General features: G+C 44.4%; 1 protein-coding gene across 1 annotated transcript in view; it reads right to left on the bottom strand.

Annotated features, from left to right (window-relative positions):
* LOC135901422 (acetyl-coenzyme A synthetase-like) overlaps nucleotides 1-21,037 on the bottom strand; it is a 54,986-nt gene that overhangs the window by 23,896 nt on the left and 10,053 nt on the right. The window contains exons 4-7 of the mRNA XM_065431206.2: nucleotides 18,801-18,873; nucleotides 12,538-12,613; nucleotides 11,363-11,575; nucleotides 5,611-5,803 (exon numbers count right to left, since the gene is read on the bottom strand). Of these exons, the coding sequence (XP_065287278.1) occupies nucleotides 5,611-5,803; nucleotides 11,363-11,575; nucleotides 12,538-12,613; nucleotides 18,801-18,873 (555 nt within the window). The remainder of the gene's footprint in view (nucleotides 1-5,610; nucleotides 5,804-11,362; nucleotides 11,576-12,537; nucleotides 12,614-18,800; nucleotides 18,874-21,037) is intronic.

Below are 21,037 nucleotides of genomic sequence, written 5' to 3'. Positions count from 1 at the left end.
TATGACCAGTTGCAAAAATCGTATTGTAAAGACCTAAGATGCAGTTTAGGGTGTCACAAGGCAGGTTCTTGATTATTTCATACGTTATTGTGTCAGAACCTGGAGCCGAGCTACCACAAGAGCCTAGGGCAAGGTTGAGTTCATGGAATGTTAATGGCCTGTTGTACCCTTCTGATGACTTGTTTGGACGCAGAGGAATATTTTCAGCTATTCTTTTACGGTTTAGGAACTTTTCGGAATGATTTTCCGAACTTGATACTCTCTCAAAGTGCTTGCCAAGAGTGTTTGCTTCATCTTCTATTGAATCACCAGAGCCAGTTATGAGAGGAAAAGGATTTGGATGTTGTCCTTTTAGTTTACGTACCCTGTTATATACTTTGCTAACATCCGTGTATGTGTTTATTGAGGATATGTAGAGTGTCCAGCTTTCTCTTTTGAATATTTGGCGAATACAGCTGCCATTTGCTTTGCACCGCTTAAAATTTATTCGGTTTTCTGTTGTTGGGTAGCGTGAAAATCTGCTCCATGCTTTGTTCTGATGTTTCTTTTCAATTTCACAATCTTTGTTCCACCACGGTTTTGGATTGACTTTATCTGTGCAGGACTGAGCTATGCAGTTTTGAGCAGAACAGAGGTAGTGTTCAGTGATGTAGCTGGCCAGTTTCCCTACATCTAGGTGGTCCACATCTTCCAGGCACAGTTCACATACGTTTCTAAATTTCGACCAGTCTGCACTATGAAGTCTCCATTTTTTTGTGTAAGCTGGTCCATCGTGCCACTTTGTTGCTTCTAGGAGTATTGGGAAGTCATTGCTCCCATATGGATTGCTAATGCCTCTCCATTCCAGGTATGGAAGAAGTGATGCTGACCCTATGGCTAAATCTATACATGAGTATGTGTTATGTGTAGATCTGTAAAAAGTTGGCTCTGTATTGTTAAATAGACAGGCTCCCGATGAAAGAAGGAACTTTTCTATTGCTCATCCTCTCGCATCACATCTCGAATGACCCCAATATGTGCTGTGAGAATTAAAATCTCCAATTACTATATAGGGTTCAGGAAGCTGGTCAATCAGCTTTTCAAATTCTGCTGAGTCAAACCGTTCATCAGGCGATATATATATGGAGCAAATAGTTATAAGTTGATTGAACAATATAACCCGAACAGCCACTGCCTCAAATGAACTCTGGAGTGATACATGCTGGCATGCTACTGACTTTTGGGTTATGATTGCCACACCACCTGAAGAAGAATTACCGTTATTTCTATCTTTATGGAAAACTATGTACTGTCTCAAGAAGTTCTTGCGTGTCGACTTTAAATGAGTTTCTTGAACACAGAACAGTCGTGGCTAATATTCCTCGAGTAGATCTTTGACATCATCTAGATTCTTGAATAGGCCCCTGGCATTCCACTGATTTGTGTAGCCACATCGAGGAAGATTTTTGTTGTCTTTGTTCAAGAGCATGTGTTAAAGATAGATAGATATGTATACAAGGACGGTAACCGTTCGGGTTACCGGTCCCTTTTTCAGAGTAGTTACAGGAATTTTATCCCTCCTAGCGCGCTCCTGAGAGCGCTTATATTTTGGCGTCGATGACGCCGGGGTTCTTTGTTCGACCTCCATGACCTTCTCTGAGGTGCTGGAGGATCGTGAACTAGGCGCTGAAACTTGCGTCCCCGGTCGTGGAGTTTGGTTTAGCTTTGGGACCTGTGGAACCGAGGTCTGCAGGCCCACCTTCGATGTTGATGGAGCAGCACTTGCTGCTGCCACCGGGGGGGCAGGCGGAGTGATTCCTGGACCACTATCAGTGACCGCAGTAGACTCCCAAGGGATTTGTGATGCTGCCCCCCGTTGCGCCACCTCAGGAAAGCTTGTGTGATCTAAGTATGAAAGACGTTTCTTTGCTTTGGAAATGTTATATATTCTTTGACCTTTAGTGCAATGATTTCTTTTTCTTTCTTCCATTTAGGGCATGTCCTGGAGTAGGCTGGATGGCTTCCATCACAGTTCACACAATGTGGAGATGAGGCGTAAGTGTCTGATGGACGTTCATTCGAGCTGCATTTCGCGCAAGTCTGCCTTCCTCGGCATGTCTGGGATCCATGCCCATACCTCTGGCACTTGAAGCACTATCGAGGATTTGGAATGTATGGCCTAACACATACTTTGATATAACCTGCATCCAATGTACTAGGCAGCACACTGGTACCACAGGCTAGTACAATGTGCTTTGTTCGAAGTTGTTCGTTATTCCTGCAGATTAGTATTCTTTCTACCTTGATGACATTTTGGTCCTGAAAACCTTCAAGCCACTCTTCGTTACTAAGGTCCATGAAATCGTCTTCAGCGATTACTCCACGGCTTGTGTTCATGGTTCAATGTGCCGACACAGTGACTGCTACATCGCCAATGCATTTCAAGTCGTTCATTTTATCGAATTGGGTTTTATCCTTCAATTCAAGAAGCAGGTCTCCATTGGACATCTTTGTGGCTTTGTAGCCAGGTCCTATCGTGTTTGCGAGGCATTTCGCCACCAAGATGGAGGAAAATTTGCGCACGCTCGTGTTACCTTCACTTTGTATGACATGGTACTTAGAGAAGTGTTCCTCATTGTTTTTCAAAAAGAATTGGAAGCTTGCATCGATGCGCCATGTTTTTAGAGGGCGATCAAGGGATAGTGGTTTACTTGAAGCCATATAGGGGTCTTGAGTTCGGCAGCAGCGCCAACCGCCCACCACCGAGCCCAACACGGGGACGGAGCAAGTCTTACGAGTAAGACAAACGCTCGCCAGTTGTACGGTGTTACTATAACCCAATCTGGAGTACCCAAGGTTGGCCACCCACACAAGTTAACCTTCACTGCCAGGAAAGTCGGAAGTAAATAGAAGAGAGGAGAACACAGGAAAGATTGAAAGGAAGAGAGAAAGACGCAGAATGGAGAGGGAGACAGGAAAAGGCAACAACCGATTTCCCCCGGGTGGGTCAGTCCGGGGGTGCCGTCTACGCAAAGCCGAGGCCAAAGAGGTGTGTTGCCTTCGCCGAGGCTCCGTAAAGGTCCAGACACTTGGCATCGGCTCAACCCCCAGGATCCCCTTTTCCCCGGACACGGTAAAGCTGCACACGGTTAGACGCGGGAGGGTCCAACCCCCATGTGCTCAGGTACGTGGCGTCGCAACACACCAACGCCTGCTGCGGCGACAGACACCCCTGCGGGGACAATTTAATTTTAAAACTTTCGTTAACTTAATATTATCAATGTGCCATGTGGGAGGTCCAGGAAAATGAGTATGCTGCACTTCCTTGTCACGGGTGTGTGCCCCAATGTGTGCACGCTACGTATCTCATCCTGCTGTGTGGCCATTCTGCCACACACTGTCTGCTGTACACACCACGCACTGTTCTTGATAGCACATGGGATGTGACACCTGCAAGTATGCATCGCTAGCATGAACTGAAAAAACATCCAATAGATGTCCTATAGACCTCTGCATGCCTAAAGTGATTATCTATTAGAGGCCCAGCTGCGATATCCTTAAAACGTTGCAGCAATGTGATGTGGATGGGACTTAAGTTATCCATGGTACGTATTAGTAATGTTTGGATAAATCTAGATATCTATAGGATGCATGCAATGTCTAAAGCACCATGTTTTAGGGACATCTATGGAACATAAATGGTTATCTGGGTAAAGGTCACCATGATGAATACAAATACATGCACCACCCATATAGAGAACTGATGTCAACTAGTACTGCCTTATTAAGCTCACAGAATTAAAAATGTCTGGCAAAGTCAACAATGGCATAGTACTTGTAATACAGTTGAACCTCGGAATAACGAAATCAGCGGGGAACGCAGAAAAGTTCGTTTTCACGAGAATTTAGTTGCTATGAAAAGAGACAGCACAGGTAGGTAATGCATCGCAGAACAATATTTTACTGTGAAAATTCTGTTAGCCTACTTTGCAGGCTTTGCTCGAGGATATAGAACTGCATTGCTGACAGTAAAGGTGCGCCGCATGCGTCGACCAGCAGTGGTAGTACTGCCGTAGCGCAATATTCTCGGTCAGTTGCTTTTGGAGATGCGATCACTTTTGCAAGATTTTGCATGATTTGGCAACGGACGCAGAGCAACAGCGCATGCAGCAGCACTTCTCCAGTGCACGCTGTTACCAGTAGGCACCGACGTGTCCGGTGCCGTGCGCAAATGTGATCGTATTTCGTGTGCCCGAAGGCAAACAATCAAGATAATAGCCCTTTCGTGCAAATCTACGTCCGGCGCCTAATCCGTACGCGATGCCTGTCGGGTGGCACCAAAACCGGCGTTCTTGAAGCAAGGGATGCATATTCCCAGACGGTTGCTCAATCATGGCCCAATGCGTGACACTCCATATGCTGTGACTGCCATCTCAAGCGCCATGAACAATTACATGTTGGTAGGATGTGGATTTCCTTATTTTTTCTGCATTTTTCTCATGGAGGCGCACATTACGCAGTGCACTGCCGTGATCGGCGATTGTTGTTCAAAACTCGCATTCAGTTTGTGTTCAGTTTCATCTCACGCGATTCGCCTAAGCCTCACCGAGGCGTCAGCGGCAGGCAGAGTTGGCGACAGGGAGTGCAAACTGAACATGCGTTTCTAACAACAATCTACAACCTCGCCAAGTAGATGTGCAAGAACCGTCGTCACATGTCGGTAGAAACATGCATGCCGCTAGAGACCCTAGTGCCACTTTAAATAAGCGATCAACAAACACGATGGCGGCCATGACGTGTTTCCAGCACACTGATCGGTTTCAACGCTTGGTTGTTTTTGTGAACAAAAATGGTGGCACCCACACTGTCATGCGACGCAATTTTAGTGCAAAACGATCGCATTTGAGCACATTTTGGAGCCTGCTAGCCTTATGCGAGTAGGTAATATGCGGAGTTACGTTTCGGCAAATTTCGTTGATGCAGGATTGCAGTACCGTGACACCTTGCTGCCGAGAGGTATGAAATGCATTGAATCCTATGGGCGTTCACTGGGGATACGAAAATGCTTCGTTGTCGCAAGAATATCGTCGCTGCGAGTTTAGACTGTATTCATTTTCGTTTGCCTAAAGCGATTGTTAGAGAACATAAGCCTCATGTGTTGCAACATTTTGAGCCAGATAATAAATGTAAGGAAGGTCATTGAAAGGAAGGAATATTTTTTTCCTATGAATGGTATTCAAGTGGTCGCGCTACGGAGACATGGCAGACTGGCAATGAGGTTTCTTTTTGCACAATTCATGTGAATGTGCTCGGAAGATGTTCAAGTATATGCATTTACGCCCATTTCATTGAGAAAGTTGAACCTTCCAGCTAAAGGAAGTGTGTAAAGTAACAGTTTGACACAACAATACCACGAGAAAAAACATGTTTCATGTTTCGGTACTTATGTATTGTGCCTAACTGTGGGTTCACAGTTGTATTCTGCCTAACTGTGGTGGGTTTAAACTGAATCAGTGTGTGAGCACATCAGGTGAGCTGGAGCTTTTATGGAACAGCTGCACACACATGTCTAAAGCCTGAAAGGCCCATAACTGCCATTGCAGTAATGGGACTTGAAGGATGCGCAATTACCATGACGCTGGTGGCACCATTGGCAAGGACTCCGTACACAACATACGAGTGGCCTGTGATCCAGCCGATGTCAGCCGTGCAGAAGTAGACATCGCCTGGGTGGTAGTCAAAGACGTACTTGAAGGTGGTGGCGGTGAACAGCATGTAACCGGCCAATGTATGCAGTATTCCCTTAGGTTTTCCTGTGGATCCACTGGAACGCCACACACAATCACAGTCTTGAATGTACTCCATCTATTTTTTACACCTCAAAGTACACTTTGGTACAGTACTCTACTAAAAGAGTTCAAAGGGTTTGGTTAGAGCAACAGCACACCAAGGCTGAGCAGTGGGCTAGTTGGCGCTGCATAATTAATGTTTTTCCAAGTACATTAAAGAAGGACGACAGTGCTGTGTGTTCTCTTCTGTCATCCTTGTCTAATGTGCTGGGAGAAACAGAGTATATGGTAGGCAAGGGAAGGTAAACGCAGTCGAAAGCTGCAGAGGATTGGATATTGGATGTAATCAGCACCCTTAGGATGCATTTAGTTGATGCAGCAGGACAGGTGTGGTATCTGCAAGAGGTCTTTGTCCTGCTGCGGGGCTGATGAAGTTCATGAACAGGTTCTGACATAACCTTGATGAGTACAAACCCCCAACCCTCTTATTTCCTTTTAATTGCCTTAATGAGTGTGCAAACTCAGTGAGCATATGTATGGGTATGTACACTGCAGGCAATCCAGTAGTTTACGGTGACAATCTTCAGTTTTGCTAGCTGATATATGCTGCGATACGAGATGAGCATCCAAATGGTGTTGACTGCAGGTGGCTGTCACATGCTCTGGATAAAACTGACATCAGATTTATAAAGTTTGTACAGTTGTTTTCATTACCTACCTGTCCCATAAATATATACATGTCATATTGCCACCTGCAGTAGTGGGCACAGTGCAACAGAAGAGGCATGCAAGGACATGAAAAAGGAAGTGCGCATGCTACCCTGCCCACTCTAGAGCCAGGTCCCACCGCCGCGTTTTTCAGGATCCAGCTGCCCTCATTAAACGTCACCAGCCCTGTTTCAAGACACGTGACAAAGTGGTGGAGGCGCTGGGAATTTCTCAATCATGCCGCAGACCCCTTCTGCGAGTGGAAACACCAGCTATTGCGACTCGGGGTCGAAGACGAAAGACCGACTCTTGAAGCCGACGAGGAGGAGACGAAAAGCTTTATGCGAGAGTGCCCGTTGTCTCGATGTAGGCGCGCAGTGTGGCACGACACAGCCCAGTACAATCAAAACCCCTGTCCATCGGGCCAGCTGCAGGGTCCGGGGAATGCCTCCACAAGAAAACAACATAGTGGTTCAAAACACCTCAACTGGTATGGATAGTGTGATGACAAACAGGCACACACTTCAGAACCTACGGGTTCCAAAGACATTCCACGGCGACGTGTTTGAAGACGTTGAAGACTGGATAGCTGACTGAGTACGTGGCCGAGTACAATGAATGGGATGATGCAACTAACCTTAGAAATGTCTATTTTTGCCTGGAGGACGGCACGCACACGTGGTTTCAAAGCTGTGAGGAGCAACTGACGTTGTGGCCCGAGTTCTGCCGTCAACTACTAGACATCTACACCAGTGCTGATCACTGCAAATGACCAGAATGAGCGATCCATACCCGCGTCCAGCTTCCCAACGGAAGTGTCATCGCGTTCGTCAAAGATGTGATACGCCTCTTCGGACAAGCAGACCCAGGAATGACCAAAGACAAGAAGTTGGGTCATCTGATGTGAATAGTGAAGGAGCAGCTCTTTGCTGGTCTTGTGCACAGCCCTCCAAAGACTGTTGCCGAATTTTTATGCAACGCTGTAAGTATGGAGAAGATACTTCAGCAACGATCAAATTTCTACAAGCGGCAGGTCAATGTGACATTCACTACCAATATTTTCATGGCCACTGGAAGCAACAATGACAACCTCCGAGAACTGGTCTGCACCGTTGGGTGCAAAAGATGCAGAAGCTTTATGGAGAGTCACAAGCTAGAGTGAGCTCCACTGCGAGTGTTGTAAAAGATGAAATGCACCAAGTACCCCAATCCACCTTTCCTCTTAGTAACATCGTGCCTGCACCGACTGAACACCGCCACGCGACCTACGCAGAAGCCCTGAGACTCCCTGCTTCACCACCCCTGCTGTTTGTTCATGCTGCTCATCTGGTTGCACTTTCACCAGCTGAACTGGTACACTACATATTGCAGAACGACACATGCCTCCAGCGTTTCCCCCTGCGGCTCCTCCTGTTGTGCTTCAGCAGGAGCAGCCAGTGCATTATGCTGATGATCGACGCATGACCCTTCAGAAACTGGATGTCTGGCGCACACTGGACCACTGTCCTCTGTGCTTCCACTGCGGTGAAGCAAATCATTTGTACCGCCAGTGCCCATACTGATGTCTCGGGTTGCGGGGCTTTTCTGCTTGCTGGCCAGCACCCCGACTTAGCCAACGACCTCAGTATATTGAACATTATCTGGCTCAACAGCGCATGCCACCACCTACCGGGCGACAGTCACGCGCGCCGTCACCAAGGTGATTTTCACCACTGCCCCAGCAATATTCAAGCGCATGATCACCAAGTCCTTGTTGGGAAAACTAACTACAGCGATCTTTGGGGGCAAGGCTGCTGGCAGTCGATGCACTGAATGCCTTCAATCGACACGAACTAGGACAGGCGCCGATACGACTGTAGCTGTACGGAATGACTGGCTTTCGCTCGACATACCGGTGGAAATAAACGGTTACGCAGTTAGTGCTGTAGTGGATACCGGTGCGGACTATTCTATCTCAAGCGGGAAGATGGCAGCGTTTCTGAAGACAGTAATTACACCTTGGCACACATCGCAGATTTGGATGGCTGGTGGTTACGTTGTTATTCCACTGGGAACCTGCACATATAGAGTTTGGATTCAAGGATCGACATTTCTGATGAGCTGCCTTGTCCTATGCGAATGCTCCCATGACATCATTCTCTGGGTTGACTTTCTGCAAGAATAAGGCGCTGTTATGGACATACGGAGAGGTGTAGTCACCTTCTCAGCTGACCGAGCAATTGACAGGTACAATGACAAGCGATGTGACGATGCCTTTCGTGTTTCCGCCGGAAGCGTTACGCTTCCTTTACGAGCCAATGTCCTAGTCGAAGTGATGTGCGGTGGAATGCGCGAAGGCAAAGTGGTCACAGAAAGTAACTTATCGCATCTACTCATTAAACGTCGCCAGTCCTCTTCCAAGACATGTGACAATATAATCATATAAACATGTCAAAGTGAACTGCTAAAAGTTGAGATGCTTCGCAATCTACTGTGCATTGTTATGACGATGTGTGGAACATGTTCAGATGCATGATCTTTAACATCAGATCATCATGTCTGAACAGAAAGCAAACACGGTTGAAAACATTAGTATGTGTATAAGTAGCAGTTTCACTAGAAAGGCGAAGCATCAATTGTGATAGCAAATTAGTAGACAGCTATACGAAGTAAGGATAATAGCTTTATCACCAATAAACACTAGTAAACATTCACTTACTAGCTAAACTAACAAGCATGGTGTTACGCATGCACAGGCAAACATAAACACATCTCACTATAAGAGCCCGGACACTCACTATAGAAACACTGGCATGAGGAAGAGCGGCAGCAGCAGCGAACAAATTGACCTTCGTGCTGCCTCGCGCTGCAACGCGAACTAAGTGGTGAGAACACAGCGCACACGAAGCTATGAGCCATCAGCGCACCTAGACTCTGTCCTAATCGCAGATCACTCTCAAGATAGGGCCTGTGCAGCCATGCCGTTCCCAGCAGCCGCCGCAGTAGAATGCCCCAACTCCCCTCCTCTCCCCCTCATTGCCTTGCGCGCAATGGAAGATGGCATGCTTCCTCCCTGCTTTCAACCCTTGCGCACACAAAATTGAGCTGCCATAGTCAGCTCAGCCTTGCACGCTTTCACTCGCACACACAGCATAAGGCGCACAGCGATGATGTTATTGCTATAAGACTTTATATGGAACAGCATGGCAATACCAACGGAGACGGCAGAAATGTGCATGGAATATCCATATAATTGTCATCACAATAAAGATGACCCATGAGGACACTTTTGCTCCAAAATTTCATGACAACTCCCTCAATTTGCCTACTTTGCATAAGTGTATGGTGTTTCGTCCCCATGTAGAAGTGGTAGAGGGTTAAACCATAGGATGCATTAACTGTGTGCAATTTCAGAAAGAAGTGCCATTCAGTGCAAAGCTACAATGCAACCAAATGTAGTGATAGCGAATCTTAATGTTATCTGCTGACAAACAAGGAAGAGAAGCTTAAAGCGACACTAAAGGCAAATGTTAAGTCAAGCCAAAGTGAGAGATTAGTACTCGAGAACATCTAAGGTGTCAATATTGACACGTGTAGTTATTTATCTTTTTCGGGCAACCGCTTTTCACCATCTAACAAATGTTATCGCTCAGCGCAGGACGCACCAACATGTATTGGAAGTTTCTTAAATGTTATCAATGGTTCTACCTGCTGTCTGTTGTCACCGAAGCTTGTGTAATCTGATTGCACGTGCGACGTGAATTGTGTAGAACTTTCTGGAAGGGCACCAGCGATTACTTTGGATGCTTCAATGACTCATATATAAAAGCTGACGGGCTTATCAGCAGATCAGATTTTCGCCGATCGCCGACTGTGTTCGCTGCTATTATTGTTCTTTGAATGTAGCCTGTTTTGAGGGCACAGGTTCGCCCAATAAAACACTAGTTTCATCATTTGCAGTTTTGCTTCTTTCTTCATCATCACTACTACGTGACAATATTATCACGTACAAAGTTTAAGTAATCGAGAAATTGAGATAAATGCAGGACACAATTAGAGACTCGCCTGGGACATTCAAGTACTAGCCCGAGGACGAATGCACTTCTCATTATAGTTCTGTCACTAGCACTCAACCATTCATAATAAAAAGATCACTTTATTGCACTATAAGACGAAAGAAAATGTTAATTGTCCAGAAATATTTGATGTTAAGAAAAAAACTTGTTGACGTTACCCACGACAATGACGCAGGTGGGCGCAAGGTTTTGCTTTCCCCACTCTGTGTCGCCAACATTTTCGCATTTCAATAGTTTCATTATCGCATAGTGCTGCACTGGTTTTGCTGGCTCATGAAACTTGCACAAACTGCAAGTAGCAGAGAATGCCACATCCATGTGATGTCGCAAGATTCCTGAACAGTTCACGTTACTTGACCAAGAGCGGCTGCAGTAGTGAATTCAACGCTCTGTCTTGGCTCAGTTTCTCTATGGCCGTGTATTTGCATTTTGCATGAAAAAACCATAAACAAAAACGTAGTGCCATCTGTTGGGCGCCGTTTTACTCGCCAATGGCAGTAAAGGGCGGTGATGGCATACACAACATCACCACTCCCTGCTCGTGGGAGGGCGATTTTAATTGCGCAAAAGTATGTGGAACCTTCAGCCGCGATTTTCTCATAAACTAAGTCTTTTCTTGGCATGAAACTAGTACTGCAAGGTTTATGGAATGGTATTTTAACAATCTATGTTGATTTTGTATTTGCCTTTAGTCTCCCTTTAAGACAATGGCCTCAGCAGTCAATTTCTTTTAATAAGCACTGATGTCATGGTATAGTAAACAGGGAATGATGTAACTTTGTCAAAAATGTAGCTGACAACTTCATGCTAAGGCAAAAGCAGGCAGCCGACCTTGTGTACAGCAGAAACAAAGGAGCCTCTGCGTCGAGCCACTCGGGGGTGCAGGTTGTGGGCTGGTTTGTCATGAGCTCGTGCCACCAGGAGTCCTGTTCCGCATTCCAGGCCACTTGCAGCCCAGAGAAGGGCCGCTTGCCAGTGTCCTTGCGTTGCACTTTCTCAGACGTCAGATGTCGCACCACAATGGTCTGCTTCACTTCGTGACCTCTGAGCAAAGTGGGGAAAACCATTTTTGTTTGAACTGCACATGTAATCTGCACTTCCTTCCTGGCTAAGACAGTTAGCGAGAAGCAAAAAGTGTTGAGAAAAGGGCAGATAGAACAAAAGCTGTGTGACCCCCAGCACGCTGACAACAGCTGCAGCTGAACTGGCTCGAACGATTCTTCTCTGATCTCAACTTGACTGCATTTACTTGAGTTCAACAGGGCAAGTTGACTGACTGGGAGCGTGCCAAAAGGGCACATGGCTGGTCAAAGCCTGATGCAAGTAGTTTTAATGTCAGCTATGTGGTGTCACATGAGAAACAAAAGTGGGACACCAACATCCTTTTCTTGATTTACATGTCTTGCATTCAGTGGACAGTACTAACATTGTTGTCTTATTCTTGCTAATGGCATAATATTCTAAATAGAGCTTTGCTGTGTGCTTTTATGCAGCATGTTTAAAGCAGCAAAATTATGCAAGCTGTACGGCATGTCGTTTAAACCATCACTTTGTGCACATGCAGCACACATGCCATGCATACATCTTGTATGCAGAATGGCATGATCAATAAAGCATTAGACCCAAGTGACCTTCAAGTTAAAAGCCTGTAACTATTATCCCAACAGAACTCCCACATATTTAGTAACATTGCCACACATTACAATATTAGAGTGTCCTGGTTGCATTTTTACCCTCTGGTTCATGTATCCAGTAGCCTTGAAAGGGAAAACTGCCATCCACATGCTGTTGCACGAAGCTGCAAAGGAAACCCACAGAGATTTCTTCCGTACTGATTTCCTTTGTAGCTACGTACTACAGTTGGCTGGATGACAACTTTCTCTTTCATTACCCTTTTTCCATGTTGTCGGCTTCCATAGAACTGATTGGCCACTAGTGCTTCTCTTCAATTGCTGCACTGCATGAACAAAAATTAACAGAAAAATCTAAGCACTTAGAACTCTTACTGTTCCTTGGCCTTGCTGACAGCATGATCCACTATCTCCTTGAGGTTAACGAGCTTTGGCCCACGCCAGACACCATCTAGAAGGCAAAATGAGAATGTGGTATGCTGTTTTCATCACAAACGTGTGCATACAGGAAAAAAGTAGCAGTTTCGCCCGAGAGGATAAGCATCGATTACAATGGCAAATTAGTAGACAGTTATACGAAGTAAGGATAGTAGTTTTATCGGCCGTATAAACTTTGAAACATTCGCTTACTAACTGAATCAACAAGCATGGTGTCAGCGTGCACAAGCGAACATGAACACATCATGCTTGGTGAGCACGGACACTCGCTGCCAAAACGCTGGTGTGAGCAAGTGCAGCAGCAGTGAAGTGACCTTCTTGCGGTCTACCACTTCAATGCAAGAGTGGCGAGAACACAGCACACACAAAGGTATGCGGCATGCGTGGCTGGGAAAATACGGCATGCGTGGCTGGGAAAAAATACGAACTTGCTGGCAGGGTTGAGCCACCTCCCCTCCCTCTAGCGCTGCCTCCCCACTTTCCTCTAAATATGGCGCGCTAGGTTGAGCTGCGATCATCAGCTCCCCTTGTGCCCAGTTGCGAAATGTGCAGTTGCTGCCGGAGCACAATGCCAATGCTACAGCAGACAACGTGCGCATTAGTTCCAGTGAGTGTAGATGCTGACAGTTTTCTTTTGCTCCAACAGGCAAAGTTTGGATGCCGTACACGTCACTCTGCTTTATGGAATACAAAAAAAACAATAACTTTAATATACCTTGCAGTGGTGTAGCCAGGAATTGATTTAGTGAAGGGGGGGGGGGGGCACACACTTGACCAAGGACGGAGCAGCTGGGCAGGCGAGTATTGTTGCATGTCGCTTATGCCATGTATTCAGATTTGCAGAAAGTCTGGATGTAAGGGTAAGGAGGAGAAGGGGCCACTTGTCCGATGTGCACTCCCCCCTCCTACTCCCCCCAATCTTCCTAGCTCGTCCCTGATACCTTGCATTTCGCACAATTATACAACACTTTGCACTTGCCAAGTGAGACTTTACATATTTGTTGTGTACATTATTTCTGATGGGAAAAATGCTTTATATGCCATAACGCACATCGGCAGCAACTAAACTTGCTCTGACAGGTGGCCTTCATTTTGCTGCAGCAGGAGCTGCCGGGAACTCATTCAATTGTTTCTTCCTATTAGCTCACTGGATAGTAGAACGAACAAAGCATTATTGCATGAACAGATCAGGCAAATAACAAAAGCAATCCAATTGAAACTGGAAGGAGTGATGACAAAACTGCACAGAAAATGCTCCCACGCATGTGGTGTTGTTCCTATCATGCGTGGTGTCCACTGCAGTGAACATTTTAGAGAATGTGTTCTGAAGAAAGAACTTGACTTCACTTATATTTACAACTGTGGGCAGGAAAGAGCGGCTACGATGCGGGCGTTCCAAATCTATCTTTGCTTCTCGATGCAGATGGTATCGATGCGCTTCCCCGGCGAGCCACACCCACAGCCTGATGCGTCATCAGACATTTGGTGCCGTTTACCCCTGCGCAGCCCAGTGCTGCAGCCAGAACAATGTTGCCTGGCTACACCGAAGGACAACGCTTGGACCGTTACCTCTTTTCCCATGAATCCAGCATCGCTATCGTCCCTGACATCATCGGATCAACTGCCTTTAAAGACCGGGCTCTCATCGTTCGTCTTCAGTGGGCAGGAAAGAGCAGCTACTATGCGGGCGTTCCAAATCTATCTTTGCTTCTCGATGCAGGTCAGTCCTGGCACTCCTTCGCACTGTAAACGCTCTAGCAATACTAGCTTGCTGCTCTTTCCATGCCCCAACACCATGTTTAGCATTGTTTGTGACTGTGCTTATGTCATGAAACTTTTGCTTTTGGGGGGTGATGTCGAAATGAATCCCGGGCCTCCGAAGGAGGACCCTAGCAAAACTTCTAACGAACTTCTTTCTTTGATGAAGACACTTAATGCTAAAGTAGACAAAAATCATGCAGGGGTGCTCTCAGAACTTTATACAGTAAAGGAAATTCAGATGAATCTGGAAAAGCAAATGACAGGTTGACAGCTGTTGAAGAAAAATTAGAAGCATCTGGAAACTGTGCCGAGGTGGAAGTTGCCCGAGCAGTGACCGAGGCTGTGGGTAGGGAAACGGCCTGCATTTACAGTCGTTTCGATGAATTTGAAGATCGGTCAAGGCGCGATAACTTGATATTTTATGGCGTCACTGATGACCGGACAGAAACGTGAGCTGCTTCTTAAAAAAAAGTGCGGGATGTAATTTCTTCAGCGCTTAACAACATGGAACTGTCGAATGAGGCCATATCTCGTGCCCACAGACTGGGAAAGTTTTCGCCAAATAAATGCCGTCCAATAATAACTATGTTCACTAGTTTTAAAACAAAAAGCGAAATATTTTCCTCAAAATCCCTAATAAGAACAACAGGTATCACTGTAAGTGAAGATTTTTGCATTTCCACCCGCACAGCCCGCAAAAAACTAATCGAGTTTGGAAAAGCTAGCGGTGAACAATTTTCAGTACGCTACAATAAATTGATAATAAAAAAGAAGGCTTATATGTACCACCCATCTACTAACAGTGTCTGTGAGATCGAGTCCGGAATCGAGGCTGATGAATCATCCTTGCATCCTTTTCAAGCCGCTGTTCAATCTTCTGCACATGACACACCTCCGGCAAAGCTGAACTCAAACGCACACCACCTTGCACCTGATCTTAATCTGCTCTTTTCTAACATTCGTAGTGTTGTAAATAAACGTGATGACATATCTTGCTTAATCGATACATGCACTGCCGACATTGTCACTTTGACAGAGACCTGGCTATCGTCAAAAATATCGAACAAAGAAGTATTCGAATGCCAACAACAATATCGTATCTATCGGTGTGACCATGGTGCTAGATTAGGTGGGGGCGTCCCTTTCACAGTGGCCGACAGGCTCAATTCGTTTCACATTCCTCTTTCTTCCGGTTTAGAAGCAGTTTGCGCAGGAATTAGAATAAACCACCGCGATGTTACTTTTTGCACATGTTATAGGCCACCGAGCGCTTCCTCTACGTTTTGTGCTGAACTTCATGACCTGCTTAATACCATCGTAACAAGGTTTCCACACTCACCCATTTTCCTAATGGGGGATTTCAATTACCCCAACATAAACTGGTCCTATCCTGTGCTAACTGTATCCGACTCATCCAGTGATAGCAAGGCATTTCTCAATTTGTGTTTTGATTTCCGTCTTACTCAGCTGATTACTCAACCAACTCGAACTACAGCAACCAGTGCTAACATCCTTGACTTAGTTTTGACCACCGCTCCGGATCTTGTCAATTCTTTAAGTATTTTACCAGGGCTTAGGGATCATTGTTTTATTAATTTCCAGCTTAAGGAAAACGTCAACCGTCCCAATGGCAAACAAAAATACATTCGAGACTACAGTAAAGCCGATTACGCATCAGTGAACACACAACTTGAAGCTTTTGTAGAAGAATATATGCCGGACGTTTACACTCGGAGCGTTGAACAGAAGGTCGCTCTTTAAAAATAAAGTTAATGCATTAGTACAAAAATACATACCCCTCCGAGTTGTCCGGTGTAACCATCGAGCAGCGCGGTTTAATGCATCCCTAAAACGTATCTTGAACAGGAAGAAGCTGCTGTTTCACCAAACTAATAAACGGAACACAATTGACAGCTGGCGTGCGTATCAGCAGGTTGCTTCACTGTTTAAAAACGCAGTCAAAGAAGCTAAACACGTTTTCTTTTAAAATACACTTCCATCTCTGCTGACAGAAAATACTAAAAAATTTTGGAAAACTGTCAAGGGTTCCGAAGGTAACACAATAACGTTAACTGATGTAGATGGTGCTGTTGTTCCACAAGAAGAATGTTGTTCTGTACTCAATGAAGTGTTATCTAAATCATTTTTGAATAACTTGTTGCCCTGTGCCTCTCTACCTGAAGTTGTTAAGATGAATTTTCCTCAGATGGAGCCCTTGTTAATTGATTACAATGGTGTCGTGAACTTGATTCAAAAGTTAAAGATTTCGTCATCATCAGGAATAGACGATATTAACTCTAAATTTTTGAAAAATACCGAAGTGTACTCATCCATAATTTTATGCAACATTTTTTCGCAATCTATTCTGTCGCGCTCATTACCAAAGGACTTTAAAGTCGGCAAGGTGGTTCCATTGTTTAAGTCTGGCTACGTGCATTCACCTTTAAATTACAGGCCAATTTCTCTAACAAGTGTGCCATGCAAAATTCTAGAGCATATAATATACTCTAATCTCATCAACTTCCTAGAAACAAATTCATTTTTTTCATCTCGCCAGCATGGGTTCTGTAAATCGTTTTCCTGTGATACTCAGCTTATTTCATTTACACATGACATCTGTGCCGCGTTGGATAATGGATTTCACATTGACACCATCTTCTTAGACTTTTCTAAAGCATTTGATCTCGTCTCTCACAAATTACTTTGTCTAAAATTAAATACACTTAACATTGACCGTAACATTATCTCATGGATTGAACAATTTTTATCCAATAGAACACAATTTGTCTCAGCTAACAATTTGGCTCTTCACGTTGTCCAGTCAGTTCTGGGGTGCCGCAAGGTTCCGTTCTCGGACCCTTGCTTTTTCTCGTTTATATTAATGATTTGCCTAACTGTGTAGCGTCCTCCATAAGGTTATTTGCAGATGATTGTGTCATTTACAGAGTAATATTATCAAATTCTGACACTCTAAAACTACAATCTGATCTTGACAAAGTAACTAACTGGTGCGACACTTGGAAAATGCGACTTAATAGCCAAAAGTGCAAACTAATGAGGATTTCCCGCAATACTGCTTCGTCTAACCTATCCAACTATCACTTGAAGAACTCTGTACTCGAAGAAGTCAGTTCTTACAAATACTTAGGCGTCCACATAACATCTAATTTTTCCTAGCAAACACACATAAACCACATCACTAATAATGCTAATCGTACGCTTGGTTACCTCCGTTGCAATTTCTCTATGGCACCCGCTAACTTAAAGCTACTTCTATACAAAACACTAATACGTCCTAAGCTTGAATAGGCCTCTTCTGTATGGGACCCTGGCTTGGATTACTAAACAAATGCAATAGAATCTATACAAAATCGTAGCGCGCGTTTCATTCTTACTAACTATTCTCGGACATCAAGCGTAACATCTATGAAGGCTACTTACTTTAAACCTCCCTCTCCTCTCATCCCGTAGGAAGTTAGCACGCTTATCACTGCTGCACAAAATTTATTATTACAATCCGGAATTAAAAAGTGAACTTTTGTTCGAATCTGCATATATGTAATCTCGTACTGACCATCGGCATAAATTGAGCGTTCCACACTGTCGCACGAACCTATTTTTTTATTCATTTATTCCTAAAACTACCAATGAATGGAATCATCTGCCGGCCTCAATTGTTAACATAAGCGATACATATCCTTTTAGAACTACTATTGAAGAATACTTTTGTTAATCAGCACTTTCTCATTTTTTTTTTCTTGTTATTATTATACTCTGTTATCTGCACATGCTCTGTATTTAGTTCCACTCCCTTCTGCAACACCTTCGGGCCTTGAAGGTACAATAAATGAAATAAATGAAATGAAACTGTTGCTTCCAAAGGCATCTTCTATCCCATGTAGACAATTATACGTGCCAAACCACTACGTCGCAATAGTAAAATAGTAAAAGTGTGGGGACGCACGTGACTTGCCCGCCAGCACCACTCGACACTATCTTTGAAGGCGAGTTGGGGAAAAACAGTGGTTGGTGGCACCTTCCACTGTGGCTATATAAACTTCTGTTTTCCACTGAAGTTGACACTACGCACAAGAGCTTCTCAGAAGCACTAAACTTGCTCTAAAATTTGGCAAAATTTATTCATTGCAGTGGACACCATCCAATAAAGGGTTAACACTAGGATAATAAGAACCCATTGCCACATCACTAGATACCCCTAAAAATGCACTTCAAACAACTGTTGCTGTAAGAAGATGGCATATCTGCACTTTCCCCAAGCAAGCTTTCTTGTCACTTGATATAAATCACTAGCTATAACACAGAAGGCTGATGCCATGCCCTCCCCACAGGGCCAACATGTGTCTAACACGGGTATAGATTACCGAGACATTAAGGGACATCATTTGCTACTGCCAGAAGAAAATGACACAGTTACTGACCCGCTGTGATGACAACTTTGCACTTGGCATCCTTGAGCCTCTCGCCCAGGGAGTCTGATGAGAAACCTGCAAACTATAAGTCCAAGGTGTGAGTGCTCACAACATTGTCAATGCAGCACATCATTGCATCAACAACCATATAAAGCAAATGTAATGGAAATTACGCTTTGATTCACAACTGTCACAGTGCAGTCAAAAGCACTTCTTTTATAGAATGTGGCCACTACACAGTCAAAACTCCAGGGTTAGCCTTCCATGATCACTTGGAACAGAAAAACACAGAGGCGAGGCATTCGCACAAGTTGCTTTTGCATTGTACTCTTTCACTTTCAATACTACAATCTGGCTATCACAGTTGTCATCATTGCCATCGATCATCATCGGTGGCAGCAGCAACAGCTTTATCATGACCGCTGGTAAAGTTACATCCTGCATCTATTACTACTGCTGCCATCTCTGCCTTGTCACAAATGTTTTCATCACTGCACATAGGTGACAGCCTGAGCCATCTGAAAACAGTACAGGAACAAAACAATAAATGGTGCGAGCTGCAGGGCAGAGCAAAGTAGAAGCAAACATGGTACTACATTCACTATCACAAATTTTTCATGGCTGGTTTTACCCACACGCACCTACTTATTTATCCTCCAAGTTATGTATGCTGCAGAGTAAATGTCTATTATCAGCTTGCTATAGCTTCTATATGCACTTTGACTTTGTTTGCTCACTTGCTTGCTTTTGCACCCATATACTGTGCTCACAGAAATAAATACATGTAGCTAAAATATTGCTCCGGAACAATATGTGCGATCACGAAAAGGCGAGCGGTGCGAAGACGACGACAACGACGATGAGAAGCTAGTGGGGGCTGTTGCCTCTTGGCCAAGCGCAGCGTATTTTATTGTAAATATACTTGTACATAGCTTTTCGTCTGCGTCTTCCTATGTAACATATCTGGTGGAGGTGCAGGGTAACAATAACAATATGGTGCCATGTTCTTGTACCCAGTTTCCTACAACATGTACTGTTTCAAAATTTGTTTAATGACTCCAATTACATCTCTGCACCTATGATCTATGCCTCCCCTCTTTTTCTTCCATATTTCCAGAGTTGTAATATATTCCCATTAGAAACAGGTGAATAGTTTCACTTATTACATCACCCAAAATTAAGCCTGTTCTTGCCAGAAAGATTCTTTACCTGCCTCTTGTGCTTCCTTGCTCTATAAATGATAAACTGACATTTACTCTCGCCTTGCTGAGTCTCTTTGCATGCAGCCAAGTGTTGAGGTTCGCTGAACTAGCAGAGTCATTCACTGAGCAAATATGTTTGGGAACATCCTAAAGCTATCACCATCTTTGCTTCAGTGTCAGATGGTGGTATAATCAACGATAGCTACCAGCATTTTTATTTTCTCTAAACGTTAATCCCTTCAGTGATTTTATTATTGTGACCAAAAGTAACCTTATTTTGGTTTTTCTTTATTTTATGGCTCATTTTTAAACTTCACTTCATTGAAAGCCCTTCTAAAGCTTTAACCAATTTGCTTCATGTTTTAAGCCTGAAAACCTCATTTTTACCTCTTTACTATGCAATATACATATAGTACTTGTCACTGTTACAAATAGTACCATTAGAAATGCTGAGAAAAAGCTCAGTAAGGTGCAATTCCAAAACATAGCCTTTGAGCGCTGACACAGTGCTGCCACCCATGTCGTAGAAAACAAAGGCCTCAATAAGCGCACCCATCCAGTGCTGACATAACGGCTGCCTTCTATGATGAATAACAGGAAGGCCGACTCAACATGTCTGAAAAAGGATCGGCGTTTGGGCAAGTTGGTACTGGTCGAATATCTTGAAGGGCCAGTGCAAGACAACTAAGACATAAAGCAGGAAAGACGCAGGACAGTGCTGAACTCGCAAGTAACTTTATTAGGAAGCATATACATGCTTAAGTACTACCACCTATACCCAGGTGCTCTCCCATCGATGGTGTCATCATCATTGCACAGGCAAACAGCAAAACCCTGTAACCTGATGTTATACATGATGTGAATCAATGCTGTATAATGTTATATTGTGATATGAATCAGACTACGAGGGAGATTACTAAGGCCTACCATATCAGGATAAAAGGAATGTGTTGTGTAAGCGTGCCTTCATTAACTTTGCATGACAGTGAATTTGCATTTTTAAACTGCTTCATAGTATAGCATTAGATTACAGGATTTTGCTAT

This window comes from Dermacentor albipictus, chromosome 6 (assembly GCF_038994185.2).
Source record: "Dermacentor albipictus isolate Rhodes 1998 colony chromosome 6, USDA_Dalb.pri_finalv2, whole genome shotgun sequence".
Taxonomy (NCBI): Eukaryota; Metazoa; Arthropoda; class Arachnida; order Ixodida; family Ixodidae; genus Dermacentor; species Dermacentor albipictus.
Note: the sequence above shows the minus strand (reverse complement) of the source record. Positions and strands in the feature narration are given on the sequence as shown.